Source organism: Sphaerodactylus townsendi, linkage group LG12 (genome assembly GCF_021028975.2).
Source record: "Sphaerodactylus townsendi isolate TG3544 linkage group LG12, MPM_Stown_v2.3, whole genome shotgun sequence".
Taxonomy (NCBI): Eukaryota; Metazoa; Chordata; class Lepidosauria; order Squamata; family Sphaerodactylidae; genus Sphaerodactylus; species Sphaerodactylus townsendi.
In genome coordinates this window covers 36,192,526-36,208,548 of record NC_059436.1, presented here as the reverse complement: position 1 = coordinate 36,208,548, position 16,023 = coordinate 36,192,526, and the positions used below count along the sequence as shown (strand labels likewise).

At 43.9% G+C, this 16,023-nt stretch overlaps 1 protein-coding gene across 3 annotated transcripts; it reads right to left on the bottom strand.

The window, feature by feature from the left end:
• Window positions 1-458: 458 nt before the first annotated feature.
• On the bottom strand, window positions 459-6,716 carry ZMYND19 (zinc finger MYND-type containing 19). Of its 3 annotated transcripts, none has more exons than XM_048513498.1 (6): window positions 6,500-6,716; window positions 5,315-5,374; window positions 3,916-4,022; window positions 3,195-3,335; window positions 1,922-2,120; window positions 459-1,068 (listed from the first exon to the last, which is right to left on the bottom strand). In XM_048513498.1, the coding sequence occupies exons 1-6, from the start codon at window positions 6,548-6,550 to the stop codon at window positions 925-927; spliced, it is 702 nt and encodes a 233-aa protein (XP_048369455.1). In that variant the 5' UTR covers window positions 6,551-6,716; the 3' UTR covers window positions 459-924. The 3 variants fall into 3 exon arrangements, with proteins under 3 accessions (XP_048369455.1, XP_048369456.1, XP_048369457.1); XM_048513499.1 differs by having other exon boundaries at window positions 1,940-2,120; window positions 6,500-6,713; XM_048513500.1 differs by lacking the exon at window positions 6,500-6,716 and adding an exon at window positions 6,183-6,227.
• Between the last annotated feature and the right edge of the window lie 9,307 nt (window positions 6,717-16,023).

Sequence of the window (16,023 nt, the reverse complement as noted above, 5' to 3'; positions counted from 1 at the left end):
TTGGCCACATAAAAGGTATTCTGAGTAAAACAGAATTATAAATCTGTAGGTCTGTGACTGAGGGAATATGTCCCCATCTACTTTAATAATCACAGTAGCATATGGAGCACAGATACTCTGGCTGGTGACAGCTCACCTATCTAAACTGAATGTGCCCCAGAAAAGGGCTGTACTCTTTTGATGTAATTGTCAAGGGAATAGCAAGGGTAACTGTTCATCTTTCAGTGCTGCTTACTGAAATTTGCTTGCAAACACACTTCTGCTGTCTATATTGTCTTCTGGCCAATGTGCTAATATCAGAAAATATCAAGGATTAGTGGTGTCACAGCCACTTAAAGGCTGAGAAGAGGTATGCCAATCGTATGTGAAGTTGCAGAAAATAGGTTGGTCAGCAGTAGCAAATGGGGTCTCCAAATACGGACCATTTTCACACCAACTAAGAGTAAAAAGGCAGCCAATCCATTCCAATCCTTTACTTCAAAACAGCTTCCATGCAGAGTTGTTCAGATTAACTGCTGATGTCTGAGCTAGCTCCCTGGCCTTCTCCCAGCCAAGGAGAGAGAAAAAGCTTTCGCTACAGGACAGTTATTTTGACCAACAATGTGTTCTCACCTGAACATTACAGTAAATGAGTCCTATATAAGAGAACTGCTAACAAAAAAACTGTACACAAGTTTACAAACATATTAACATATAAATAACGGGAAGCTTCCTGTTAGGAGAACTTCCCCAGTAGTCTTTGTTGCTTGAGATTAACACTGGAAGGGGAAAGCCAGTCCCTTTCCTCAAGCATCACAGGGGTTGGTTTGTAATTTTGTTTCTGTTGTCAGTGCCTCTGGCTTCAAGTGAGCAGTCTGTGCAAAGCAGACACCTCCCCTTGCCCTCCAGGAAGGTGCCTGTGGGGCTAAGGCCTCAGCTAGCCAGTCATCGCTCTGGTCCAAGCTCCTGCTGGAAGACTCGCTTCTTCTCTCGACAGTGCTTCTTGTGAGCTGGCCAGTCTTTTTGCTGGCACTGCGAGCCGCAGTATCGTGCAACCTGGCACCGCCCACAGATGTTAAATTCGCGTAACTGGAGAGAGGAACACAGAACAGTAATCAGTATTGCTTGCAGAAAGGACTACTCCCAAAGGAGCCAATAAAAATTTCCAAGGCAGAACATATTCTGCATTTCTCAGATTTGGAAACTTCTCTTACAAAGATTACAGTACTTGGCATAGATTCTAAATTATAGTAGGGTTAGGGATCCCATGGAACCTTTGTACTAAAGCTGGCTCTTTCCTCTAGCACAAGCAGCCTTCCACTCCACCAAGTGTCCTGCACAAGTTGGAAGCTCCTTACACAGAGGTAAGTGCAACAGTTAGCAAAAATGGTTCTGTGAAATCCTATTCATGAAGAAAGACTTTGCACATTTTGTTCAGTGTTGTGATACACTCCATTTCCTTTCCTGACAACCTAGTTACAACACATGTCTAATATAACCTCTACCGTCCCATATTTTTTGTCTGAACAAGCATATGAAATTGCACTCAGATAAAAGCAGACCCAACAGCCTTCTTTTGCAGACATACTTTTCTCTCCATGCAGTTGTTTAACAAGAACTAAACTACTGCTGAGGTTGCTGCTCTTGACCCCCAGATGAGAAGTAAAATAGGAGACTAGGAAAGCAGGCTTGGGGTCTATTGAAAAAATTGTATCTAGACCACACTGAGAGTCAGGAGGAAGGATTATTCACAGAAAAGTCACTTGTATGCAGAATAAAAGCCACCCATGCAGAAGAACTGTTTCACTTATACTAAATAAGAATGGATAAATGACTTGCAGGATAACATAAAGATTAGATCAGGTGTAGCTAGGAATATTTTTTTCATTTTGACAACACGCAAACAAACAGCGTAACAGCAATAGTCTTATCCACTACTCACTTTATGTTTTGAACACACCTGTTTCTCAATCATCGTGCATGGAGGGTAGTGACATTCATAGTATGTGCACGAGTTCTCCTCTTCTTCCACGACATCCCCATTAGCATTATAATAGCGTGTCACATTCAACACAGGAAACTGCTCCTCTATGGGGTCTGTGGGAAGCTGCTGTATTGCCAGCCAGTATAAGCTTTGTTCCCTTCAACAAGAACCAACAAGTTCAACATTGATTCAACAAGTGCACGCCATCATTAGAGACATTAAAAAGTACCACCTTACAACAAAAAAGGACAGTGACACAAATTCTCATTGACAGTGAGGACTGAACACTTGGGTCAAATGAGCTGCTTCTTTTCTAAAAGAACTGAGCGAGGAAACTCAAATTTAGTCTCCCTATGGAACTTTGGTAGCTGAAACAAGAAATCAAAGAGACAGGCTTTTCCAATTGTTTTATTTAATCTATTCTCTGCTTTGCAAAGGTTCCATACATCCCAAATGTTAATGGAGATGCACAAATGGTCACACAACAATGCAGATTTTTTTCCTTCACTGCAAAATAAATCCTTTTGATCACTAAACACATATTTTAGGTCTCTGATTCAAAAAGCAAGCAACTGACCATATAATCTCTCCTCTTGCCTTGAGCACTTAAAGGTGAAAATGTGTTCTGTATATAGCAGTGGTACTCAACCTTCCTAATGCCGCGACCCTTTAATACAGTTCCTCATGTTGTGCTGACCCCCAACCCTAACATTTATCCATTTTACAAATGGAGAACACTGATGCAGAGAGTCTTAAGCAACCCCAGTGAAAGGATCGTTCAACCCCCAAAGGGGACCCGACCCACAGGTTGAGAACCACTGGCATATAGCATGTTTCCAGAATTTTTAAAAGGTTCCTCAGTACTGGCTTGCTCTATGAAACAGACAGTGCAGTATCAGAATTTGGGCTCAAGTTGTTTCCCTGACCCATCCTCGAGACAAGTGATTAGCTCTACCTACTTCAGGCATACATTTGCAATCAGACAAATAGCTGAATAGCATACTATCTGAACTATTTACCTTGGCCAGTTAAACAGCGTTTAAACTGAAGCCTTTACAGAAGCTCAACACTCACTCTTTTGCTCAGACCTTAAAAGGAGCTGGGGAAAAACTGCTCTAAACAAGGGCAATTGTTACTTCCTCGAGGTACAATAATGAAACAAACATGGGCCCAATGGCTGAGGGATTTCCAGTGCCATCACTCCATTCATCTATAATTCTCATTTGTTCACCTCTGTTTACTAGAAATTTCTTCAGCTTTGGGTCTCCAGCCCCAAGGAACCAATCGCAGGTTATCTAAACGGTTGTCCACGGTCACTGCATTGAGATGCACCACTTGAAACCCTGGAGCAATGCCTCCCCGATGTCTCTCCCTGAAAGTGATGAAAAGCAGAATGCTTAGATGCTTCAGGTTGGCAACTAGTTCAAGTTGCAGGCCACAAAAGGCCAAACCATGGCAACCACACTGATTTTCCAATGCCACACTCGCACCCTCCTGTCTTTCTCTATCCCCAGTAGTCTTGTGTGTGTGGGTAAAGTTAAGGGGATGTGAAGAAGCCAGGGAAAGTTGATAGTCACTACTTGCTCAAGATTGCTAGGAAGGTGGGAGGAAGAGGTAAGGGGAAGAAGAGAGTTAGGAAGAGATGGTACAGTGCAGGTCATCTAAGGCACTATGATCCAGAGGGCATTTCAAGGAGCTGCTTGCACATTCCCATTCAGATTACACATTAAAGTTTCTTATGTCAGCATTTAGAACCCATTCATCCTCAAAGTCTTAAAGAAGATGAAAGCTAATCAATGGTTTATCAATTTGTGAAGAAAGCAACATAAGGGAATGGAAAATTTAAGTACTACCAAGATCCTGCTAAGTTCATTTATACATCATGAGGCCCAATTTCAAAAACACAGGGGTACTTCTCTCTGGAAATCTGTAATGTGTGTCCCCATACCTACCAGAGAAGCTCATGCAGAAGACGCCCAGACCCTCTTCCTCGGTTTTTGTCAAATGCGTAAGCAAATATTTTAGCACCATTGCCGTCAGCATCTACCTCCATCCGAGCCTGACCAAACAGAGAAAGTGCAGTTAGAGAGGAAAAGAGAGACAGCAGGAAAGGAATCTGAAAGTATTTGATAGGAAGAAGCCCGTTACTTCAGGAACTCAACTTTCTTGACCAAGGAGCATGGCAGCTCATTAAAGTGACTAAGTGGGAGTTTAGAACAAGCTTCAAGGCACTTTCCCTGCAAGCCAATCTGAAGATGGGGGAGGGAGACATGACACACTGGACAGCCAGTGTAGTATAGTGGTTAACAGTGGTGGACTTTAATCTGGAAGACTGCGTTTGATTCCCCACTCCAACACGAATGACAGAGTTTTATCTGGTGAACCAGATACTTTTCCACTTCGGCACATGATGCCTGCTGGGTGACCTTGGGTTAGTAATAGCTCTCTCAGAACTCTCAGCCCCACCTACCTCACAAGGTATCTGGTGTGGGGAGAGGAAGGGAAAGGAGTTTGTAAGCCTCCTTGAGTATCCTTACAGGAGAGAAAGGCGGGGAATTCCAGGTGCCCATCTCTTCTCAAGGTAGAATATCCATCTTCCCTCACCTGCCCTGGTTCAATCGTTGTCTGGAATCAATGAGACCTTGGTAAACTCTCTTTCAGAAGTGTGACTAAAAATAAATTTGTGTTAAGAGGGAAGTGAATATTTTTCTACAATTAAACAGGGATTCTTTTAAAATCTGGTCCAGTTGCTAGAAAAATGTGATGCTTCCAGGGACCTGGGTTTTCTTTGGTGCAAAACACCATCTTTTAACCGCCAATCCATTATTAATGGGATGATCAGTAAAGATTTTAAAGCATTTTCAATAGCCAGCAATACAGTTACAGAGATCTATAATTAAAAGCATAATGAGCTCAGAAGATTCCGAACCTCTTTCCAAAGAGTATATAATTTGCAGGGCTAAAGAAAAGAACTAGGCCAATGATTTCCAATGTAGTGAGGACTGGAAACTTGGTGGCGGAGGAATAAGTAAAGTTAACTGAGAGTCACAATCAGAAACCAACTTCGCAGAAAGCACATTAGAAAAAACAAATGAAAAGGTAGTTAGACCATGTCCTTCCCATTCCAAAGTTTTTTCAGCCAAATCCTGTTGCCATGGACACTGCTAATTCCCATCTCATTTTTTAGGTTCCCATCTATTCTACTGAAATGTGGGAAGGCAGAACCTATAAGAAGGCTAGATTTTATCTAGGGAGAACCAGCTACTACTGCTAAATCTGCATGACTGAAGAGGGGCAAAACATGGCAAAAAAGAAAGCCACGCTATCAACATGAGCGGGATGAAATCTCACCTCAAAAGAGTAACTCTCTACAAGCGGAATGTCTTGCTCATCTATCAGCGTATATTTTGTCTGAAATCAGAAAAGATAATTGAAAGTGAAACATAGTATGGAGACATCAAGTTTACCAGTACTTATCCCGGCCCTACTAATTCATTTCACTACAATGCTAAACTGTGCCAAGAAATGGGATACTCATCAAAGAGTTGACTTATAGACATAAGAATTTCTGTGAAAGCTCAATAGCATAACCTGGTCCAATCCAATGAAAGCTGGGCAAATAATGAGCCTCATCGGCTTCTAGCTGCCAAATAGCCCACTGCAAAACACCCAATTTTGCTGGAGGGCTACTTTGGAAAAGGAGAGGGAAGACAGGCCCACCAAGTAGTCTACTGCCACATCTCAGTGCTGAAACTTCCCATCCCTTTGCAACCTTTTTTGACATCCTTTTGCAAAACTTTTTTGAAATGCCACAATTAAATTTTCTCTCTTTTGCTACAAATATACCTAATGAAACGATCAACACTAAGACCTTACATCAAAGCATACACACTCAGAAAGTTGGTCTCCCAGCTGAATAATCCAAACAAGGTTCATCAATGCTGAGACAAGATTTGGCATTTATATAGCATTTTCAATATTCAACACACATTATCTTGTGACTTGTGAGCCAGGAGTTCTCAAATCACTTTTCATTATCTTCATTACTGTGCTCTACTACCTCTGAAGTCAGAAGTTCTCAGCAATTTTTACAGCCATGTATGTCGTTCCCCCATACTGCAGCCAGGGAAGGGCAGAGAAAGGAGACCAGCCTGCTTAAGTTCATCTTCTTGACATGGCTTGAGCCCACGGCTTCCCAGCTCAGAGCTCACTATCCTACCTCACAAAAAAGCCTATATCGCCTTAGCATCCTAGTTATTAACTAGACAAGCCTTCAAGACAAAAAAAAATCCCAGCTACAGGCATGTTTGTTATAGAGAATCCACCTGCCCACGCTCCATCTCTTATGGACCGACCACCGGGGGGAGGTCACACTAAAAGTAACAGCCCCCCAAGGCCGTTACGTCACAGATGGAGAGCGGAGATGCGCTGTGTGACGCCACAGATCACATCACGTGTGCGCGAGGGGGGATGGGCCGAGGGGGCCTCCCGCGCCGGCTCCTCCCCCCTCCCGCTCCGACAGGGCCCCGCCCGCACCTTGCCGGCCACCCGGCCGAGGCGTACGATACCCAGCTTGAAGTCGGTCATGGCCTTCGCGTCTCGGGGGGGAAAAGGAGGAAAAGAAAGGAGGAGGGGAGGGGGAGGGAGGAGGGGGGCCGCAGACGGAGACGCCGCTGCCCCTGCCACGCGCCGCCGCCTCGCGCACGCCCGAGGAGGGAAGGGGGCGGGGCCGCACACACCACCGCCGCCGACAACCCTTCGGGTCACAAGCCAATCCGACTGCGAGCCGCACTGCAACGTCACTCATTCCTCGACGGCCTCGCGCTTTTTATACAGCGCGCGCATTCGCGCGCGCGCAAAATCCCAGCTCGGCGCTGCCGCGATGACGCACAAAAGGAAAGGTCACGTGAGAAGAGGCCGCCTGGCGGGTGACGTCACGACCCCTACGCCTTTGGGGGGATTTTTTATTATTTGGTCGAGCGAGATCGTCTCAACGCTTGTCGCTTTCTGTCGCCTCCAAGACAGTTGAATATTGTGACTGAAATCACGAATTGCCACACACGCCTTTCCATATGGTTTTAACATTAATATATATTCAAACTTATAGGCTCAGCCTGCTGAAAGAATATAGCAGTACTTTAAATTACACCGCAGCTTAAAATTTTGGCATAAGAATCAGCTTTGCCTTTCAGAAACGGTTACTCCGTTCTACATTTTAGTTACCGCTCACCAGATGCCTTCGGGAGCCCACATGCAGGATGTGAAACCAATGGCCTTCTGCTACTGCTGTTCCTGCTCCCGAGCACCTGGTCTGCTAAGGCATTTGCAATCTCAGATCAAGGAGGGTCAAGATTGGTAGCCAAAGATCGACTTTTCCTATATAAATCTGTCCAAGCCCCTTTTAAAGCTATCCAGGTTAGTAGCCATCACCACCTCCTGTGGCAACATATTCCAATCACCAATCATGCATTGGATGAAGACTTGTTTCCTTTTATTAGTCCCAATTCTTCCCCCAGCATTTTCAATGTATGCGCCCCCTGGTTTTAGTATTGTGAGAAAGAGAAAAATTTGTCAACATTTTCTACCCCATGCATAATTTTTATAGACTTCAATCATTCCCCCCCACCCGACGTTCTCCAAACTACAGAGTCCCAAACGCTGCAGCCTCTCCTCATAAGGAAGGTGCTCCAGTCCCTCAATTGTCCTCGTTTTGCCCTTCTCTGCACTGTTTCTATCTCTTCTATATCCTTTTTGAGATGTGGCGACCAGAACTGAACACAGTACTCTGAGTGCGGTCGCACTACTGCTTTATATAAGGGCATGACAATCTTTGCAGTTTTATTATCAATTCCTTTCCTAATTATCCCCAGCATAGAGTGTGCCTTTTTCACAGCTGCCATGCATTGAGTTGACATTCCCATGGAACTATCAACTGTCACAGACCATTTCCTGGTCTGTGACTGATAGCACTGACCCCTGTAGCGTGTGTGTGAAGTTCGGATTTTTTGCCCCTACATGCATCACTTTACATTTTGCTACATTAAACTGCATTTGCCATTTCTTAGCCCACTCACCTAATTTATAAAGGTCTGCTTGGAGTTCTTCACAATCCTTTGCGGTTCTCCTGATACCCGCAATAAAAAGAAAGAAGCTCAAATTTATATTAATCTTATTTATTTTATTATCTTATGTTTATTTAGCCATATTTGCTTAGACAATTTAGTTAGGCTTTTATTTCTTAAGGTCCCCATCATGCACCTGACTGTTGAAGGCATCCAGGCCTGACTCACGAAGCTACACCCTCAGCTTTAATGGTCCTGCAGCTGAAACATAAAGGACTCATTAACATCACAAAAGGGTGCAGGACTTGTGACTGTTTTACCAACTGCACCCAGGAAGAACACCTTTAGCAGTAGCTACCACCTTTTGTCTCCTGATGGGATCAAACTAATAAGGTCCAAGGCAGGAGGCCACCTATGAGATCACCCACAGCAGAGAAGGCCCCTGCTCCGCCCCCTGGACTTGCCTTCCACCAATGAGAAAATAGGACCTTTTATTATTTACCCTCCTCCTTTCTGTTTGAATTTCCCCCCTATAAATTGTGTTGCATGTGCCTTGTTTGGGGCGTTTGTTTTAGCAAAGTGCTCCTGCATCCAAGATTCTTGTGTCTGTCCTCATTTCCATTGGGAAACCCTCTCTTCTTGTCAGGCCAGGTTTCGCTGCCACCCAGTTGCTACTGTTTCAGTTCAGCAGCATTAATTGTTACTTCGGCAGCAGGTAACATCACCATCCTACATAATTTGGTATTATCTGAAAACTTGGCCACCACGCTACCCACCCCTACTTCCAGATCATTTATGAATAGGTTAAAGAGTACTGGTCCCAAAACGGATCCTTGGGGGACACCACTCCTTACATCTCTCCATTGTGAGAACTTCCCATTTACAGCCACCCTTTGCTTTCTGTTTCTAATTCATAGGAGGACTTCCCCTCTTAGTCCTTGATTGCTGAGTTTTCTCAATAGTCTCTGGTGAGGAACTTTGTCAAAAGCCCTTTGGAAATCTACTTGGATTTTTTGATGCCCACTATATCAATGTCCTCCTTCAAATCTCTGTACTCCAGCTCCCCCATTTTAGGTCAAAGGCTTCTACTATTAGCATAGAGACACCTGTATATACCATTACATAGTACCATTACATAGTATATACCGTTACATAGTATAATACACATATAGGTCTGGATGTTTAGATCGCAAAAATGCAATATATATGTCTGCACTTTATATGTCTACGTTATATATATAGTGATATGAAGACCTAGAGTATCGCCACTGCAGCATCAAGACATGAGAATTTTCACCAGAAATGGTCTATTAAACCAGAAGGTTCGAGGACGAGGGACGTCACTGCCCTGCTGGTGCTGCCTCCTGTCTGCAAGAGCTTGTTGGGTGTGAGGGAGGCGTGCTACTCCCATTCTTAAATCAGACTGCTCTTCTTTTTTAACACTGTAGCCCTAAGAAAGCTCACTTGATGTGGTGTCAATTTGTTTGGTCCAAATAAAAGGCATTACATGAATATAATTTCTTTTTTCCCTACGATGTGCTGGATTTGTGCTTGTTTTGCGACCCCTGTGCCTGTTAAAAGTGCAGATGGGGTTTCTTGCCAATTACCCCCCTAAGAAATTAGTTGGGGCATTACATTTATTTAATGTATATATTTATACCCTGCACTACCCCCAAAGGGTGGCTTACAATAGCATAAGGCCTAAAATCATACATAAAATGCTTACAAAACAGAGATAAGTTCTTGCTTGGTGCAGTTTCCTGCTACCAGCTGTCATAACATCTGAATTTTTACTTCTACAAAAAATAAGCTACACCCTTCCTCGTGTTAAGGCTATCTCAAAATATTCTTAGATCCATGAACTCTGAAGTATCAATCGGGCGTGGCATTTTATAGAGCAGCAGACAAGAGGGCATATTTGCCCAGTGTTTATATCACATGGGAGCTGACTCCAAGTTAGAAATTTCTGCTATGCACCCATTAATGGCTGCTTTTAAAAAGGATATGAGCAGCCCAATTCCCTGTCTTCTCTGCTGAGCAGGGAGGCCTTTCTGCAAGACACCTAGATCCTGTTCCTCCTCAATAAAAGAATTGTAGCCACATTGAATTTTGTGTCACCTTTTGTGCAGAAATTAAGCTTCTCAGGAGCAGCAGTGGCGTAGGAGGTTAAGAGCTCGTGTATCTAATCTGGAGGAACCGGGTTTGATTCCCAGCTCTGCCGCCTGAGCTGTGGAGGCTTATCTGGGGAATTCAGATTAGCCTGTACACTCCCACACACGCCAGCTGGGTGACCTTGGGCTAGTCACAGCTTCTCGGAGCTCTCTCAGCCCCACCTACCTCACAGGGTGTTTGTTGTGAGGGGGGAAGGGCAAGGAGATTGTAAGCCCCTTTGAGTCTCCTGCAGGAGAGAAAGGGGGGATATAAATCCAAACTACTACTACTACTACTACTACTACTACTACTACTACTACTACTATTCTTCTTCTTCTTCTTCTTGATCTCTCCAGGGGCAACTAAGAGACAATGCCCACAGGGACGGGCTCCGCCGGTGTCCTTACCTAGTATATTTGCTGGAGTGCAAAGACTTAAGTAGAAAGGAAACCTGACAGAGGCACTGTTTTGCGGCAGTTGATGATGTGGGGCCAGAAGTGAGTCTCTGGTCCAACACAGCTGAGTTAGTTTTTAAGAAAAACTTAAAGTTAAAATGAAAGGCACAAGGCATCTGACATTATACACAAACAGATAGTTTTTACTTTGGCAGAATTTAGATAAAGATTACAGTATGTAAACTCTCCCGAGGGAGAGAGCTCTCAATTCAAAGACATGGAATTTAGAACGTTACAGAATACAGATAAGTTACAAAAGGTGACCTTCCCCAACCCCCGAGGGAAAGGCACAAACTTTAGAACCAGGAGGTGACCTCCTCCCGAAGGAGAGGCACCGTGGTGCTCTCAAGCGAGAGACACGCCCCCTTTCGGGTGGCTCTCAAGTGAGAGTCCCACACAGTATAGGAAGACCTGAGTTTTTGTAGATGCAAAGACGTCACACGGTCCATCCCTTTACTCTACGTATTATCATCCATTCTGTAATTCAAACTGCACGCTGTGAGCTTATGGCCTCTACGCATATGCAAAGGACTACAGCCATAAAGTAGCTTGCTCCTCCAAGAATAACTGGTTATTCTTGGTTGGCTCTCAGAGAAAGCCAATGTCCTCAGGCCATGCAGCTAGGCTATGCCTTGGCTATACAGCATTCTTCTGGATCATAAAACTTCTCCCAGTTTGATTTTGTTAAAACATAATTCTAATACAATGATTCTAACACAATAGAATGATAGTGAAATACAAATACATGTGAATATGAATCATTCTTATTCATTTCTCTGTGTTCATTTAACTATATAGAAAAACTCTTAATTTATCTATTCACACTGATTTAGCTAGTTCTAACACAATGTCATAAAATGCACATTTCTGCTGTCACGTAGACAAGATCCCAAAGATGTTATCTGTAGCCTGCCTGCATAGTGGTAACATTCCTTTGACCTTTGAAACATGCAGGCTTCAGCTGGTCACTATACAGAGACACTCCATTTTGATTCTTAAATCCTTGTTTCATTTGAATTAATCCTCCTTGATTAAATACACAAATTTATACACATTCTGATCCATCTCCACAATGAGGAAGTCAAAGGCACATTCTCAATGCATTATTTTAAGAGCAAATGATCTCTCTGTCTTTCTTCAGAGGAATTAATTTCATGTATGTCACAATGGGAGGTCTATATCACTGTTCAAACTGTTTCAAAACCCAGTGAGGTTAAGGAATCAGTTATATGCCAGCACTGGAGGAGTCAGTACTGGAGTACTGGAGGCTTATTTTCCGTACTGTCAAAACCATTTTCTCCAACAATTAATGGATGAAAACAGGAGAGGTCAGGAAACACAAGCTGCACTGAATTTTGTGTCACCTTTTGTGCAGAAGTTAAGCTTCTCATTATCTATTCAGGGTCAACTGAAAGACAGCAGCCGCTGGGACAGACCAGTCATCTTCCTGGAACCAGACCAGCTCCAGTGGTCCTGCCTGAGATCTTCATGGGAGCTCAAAGACGTAAGTACAAAGGAAACTAGACAGAGGCACTGTTTTGGGGCAGTTGATGAGGAAGCCAAAGGCACACTCTCAATGCTTTATTTTTACAGCAAATGACCTCTCTCTCTTCCTTCAAGGAGCTCAGGATGGCATACATTGGTCCCTCCTCCATTCTACCCTCAGAACAGCCTGAGAGGCATGAGGCTGAGGCTTAAGGTCCCCCAACAAGCTTTATGGTAAAGCTGCTACCTAAACCCAGATCTCCCAGATCGCAGTCGGAGACTTTACCACTTGTTAGGTCAATAGTAGAAACATTTTTAAATGCTCAGGGACTGAAGAAAGTCAAGCAAAAGGAAAAAAAATCACTGTGAAGATTAACAGAGTTATTCCAGCAGAAGGTAAATGTGTCCTGAATGGTAACTGTATTTAGCTTATATACTTCAAAGTTTTGTGTTGAAATAGCACTGGCTAGGCCCCTTGGGCTTTTAATTCCGCTATCTATATTCTCTCCCCCACCCCCTCCGTGTGTGTATGTTAAGTTCTGATTTAGAATTAACTTCATGTATGTCACAAAGGGAGGTCTACATCACTGTTCAAACTGTTTCAGAACCCGGTGAGGTTAAGGAATCAGTTATATGACAGCACTGGAGGAGTCAGTACTGCAGCACTAGAGGCTTATTTTCTGTACTGTCAAAACCATTTTCTTCCACAATGGATGAAAACAGGTGAGGTCAGGAAACACAAGCCAAGCACGAGGAAGAATAGCATAGTGAAGGACCATCCAGAATCACAAAGTTATGGACTCCCAAAGGGGGTGCCCCCATCCCCCATTGTTTCCAACGGGAGCTAACAGGAGATGGGGGTACATTTTGAGGATCCATAACTTTGGATCCCCTGAACCAAACTTCACCAAACCTGGGTGGTGTCATCAGGAGAGTCTCCTAAAGATACCCTGAATTTTTGGTGCTGCTAGCTTAAAAATTGCACCCCTGACAGCAGGCACCCTCCAAATTTCCCCAGATTCTCCTTTTAAATCCACCCCCTTCGGCATGGACCAAGGGAGAATCTGAGGTCCCCAGTTTAAACATTGAAAGTGATGCTGTTTCAGAGTGGGGGAGAATCCACCCCCAAACAGCATCACTTTCAATGTTGTTTTAACTGGGGCCCCAGATTCTCCCTTTAAGGTGGGTTTAAAAGAAGAATCTCCCTAGTTTAAACACCATTGAAAATGATGCTGTTTGGGGGTGGATTCCACTGGAGGTTTTTTGTGAGAGATGATGCTGACATTTGTTTGGTAAATGTTTTGCGGGGGGTGATTTGTGAGAGATTTACATGCTTAATACCCACTTGCACTGGCTTGGAGCTGTTTCTTAGGCTAACAATCTACTTCATAGGGTTGGCGTGAAGACAAAATTAGGAAAGAGAGTTGGTGGGGAGAGAGCCATGTATGTTTTGCTGGGGGTGGAAGGTGTTTTGTGAGCTGGTGCCATTGTCAGATTTCCTTTCTACTTACTTCTTTGCGCCTCAGGAAAAATGTCCAGAACAAAGTTTCTTTTCTGAGATTTTCTTTCCCTCGAAATCAAATACAGTTTGTGAGAAAACTGGGTCAAGAGACCACCATGGGTCTACACTGCAAGGCTGTCCCGCTGCCCTACTTCCAGTATGTATTTGCCCAACCAAAGAAGTAATTTTTAAAAAACACAGGTTTTGAAATTTTTTTCTATAGCTTCTGTTTAAAGAACAGGAGCTCAAAATCAGTGACCCAAAACACAAGTCTGCCTTATTCTGAATCAAACCATGACTCTACATAGATCAGCACTCCTCAGGGTCTTAGGGTACAGGTCTTTCATATTATCTATGATTACCTGATCCTTTTACTGGAGATGGAATCTGGGACTTTTTGCAAGTAAATGAGATGCTATACCACTGATCCACCACCATACCTTCCCCAGATTATACATGTCTACCGTTAGGCTAAATTAAGCCTTTCTCCACACTTGTTCCTTCCCTTTTGTTCCCAATCAAGGAGCAGCAGTGGCGTAGTGGTTAAGAGCAGGTGCATTCTAATCTGGAGGAACCAGGTTTGATTCCCCGCTCTGCCGCTTGAGCTGTGGAAGCTTATCTGGGGAATTAGGATTAGCCTGTTCACTCCCACACATGCCAGCTGGGTGACCATGGGCAAGTCACAGTTCTTCTGAGCTCTCTCAGCCCCACCCACCTCACGGGGTGTTTGTTGTGGGGGGGGGAAGGGAAAGGAGATTGTAAGCCCCTTTGAGTCTCCTACAGGAGAGAAAGGGGGGATATAAATTCAAACTCTTCTTCTTTGGCACAGATTTACCCACAAAGAAAGCAACCCTGCTTCCTTAAATGGGAGGGGTTTCCTCTTAGCTTGCCACTGGAATGTGCCAGCCACAGCTGAATTTAAGGCAGGCACAGTGGCGGGTGGCTGTTCCACAAGGCCATGGTTGTGGAGAAAATAGCAGCATTGTTCTTTTATGGTACTCAAAAATTAGGCAGCTCTCCATGTAAATAATACCTACACTTTCCTCACAAAGGGTTTCAAGCATTAATAAGGTGGCTTACCTCTATGCCCAACTCATTTTGAGTGAGTATTTTGCTTTTCTAGCCCGTTCCGCATTTCAACAATAGCTGTTAGTTCTTTTAAGGCTGAAGTGCAATTCGCAGGATTGATTATATTACACATGTCTGCTGTCTGAGTACACACAGGTCAAAGTTATTCATTGTTCCAGCTAAGGCTGGAGGAGATGAGGGGCTGACTGGGACTGGCAGTCCGGGCCACGTTTCCTTCCTCCCCCAACCAGGCTAAAGGACAGGCTCTGCCGCCACCACCACCACCTGAGGATAGGCTGTGCCACCATCCACTGTTCTTTTGCTTCAGGGCAGCTCCTTCAGAGCTTAAACCATCTCAACCTGGAGGGCAGAAACCAAGTTGGAGTTATGAATAACCACTACATTTAGTTGCTCCTAGCAAGAGGCAGCATTTCAGTGGCCTAGTTCAGAAACCCAAAACCTGGCATGCCTTTCCTGCCATCTCTGTCCTTGCTGGTTTTCCAGCAATGCTATCAATATATACCTGCATTATTCCTTAATACAAGTCACATCTTGAAAAGATTCCAGTCTACAGTGAAGGCTTCAGGGCGGCCGTCAAATGCTGATTTCAAGATCTGCTCCTCTTTGTGTTTTGGGATTTCAATTAAATATGGTCGAGCAGCTGATTGTCACCTGCAGAACCCTACCTGGCGGAGAGCTTTCTTGCTAGCTAGAAGGTCTAAGCAGAAGTGCCAGTCAGCAAGACATTACCAAGGTACAATACATGTGCTAATTGACACCTTCCTTGAATCTGACAATCACCTTTCAAGAATTAGCACATACTCTCCATCCCACGCATGGTGGTCTGCTCCTTATTAGAAAGCTCCCGTGCCAAGGGCCTGTGCCGCATTTGCCTGGCAACGTTCAGTCTCATCAAAGCTGATGTTGCCACTGTGCTTAACTGCAATTGTTAGAACTAGGTAATGATTTAAATAATAAAAGCTCAAAAAAAGCTCAAGTCGAAATGAAATAAAGTTCTGAAAGACTTTATTTAGCCAACTCCGGGCAGCTGACAGGATCTGGGGAGCCACCCCAAAATGGCAGTGCGTTCTTACTTTTATAGTATTAATGACAAGTTACATTAAAATGGCGGCAAAGAATACACCCAAAGTACCTACATCATCAATCAATCATACAAAAGGTGGAGATTTTCCCTGTTCCCACAGCCCTTTGGGGTTGTCCAACATCCTCATTGGAAGATGTCAGCCTTACGTTTTATGACGTTACATGAACCAAAGACCCTTGTTCTTCTTATCATGTATGTTTCAAGTTGCCCTGTTACTCAAACAAAGAGCTTAA

What these genes read in the sequence shown, in the direction of transcription:
- ZMYND19 (XM_048513498.1), bottom strand. Translation starts at nt 6,550, where the DNA reads ATGACCGACTTCAAGCTGGGTATCGTACGCCTCGGCCGGGTGGCCGGC. An exon ending in TAGAGAGTTACTCTTTTGAG is followed by an intron (nt 4,023 to 5,314) that starts GTGAGATTTCAT and finishes CTGTTTGGTCAG; the next exon opens with GCTCGGATGGAGGTAGATGC. An exon ending in AGGTGTGTTCAAAACATAAA is followed by an intron (nt 1,069 to 1,921) that starts GTGAGTAGTGGA and finishes TCCTCTCTCCAG; the next exon opens with TTACGCGAATTTAACATCTG.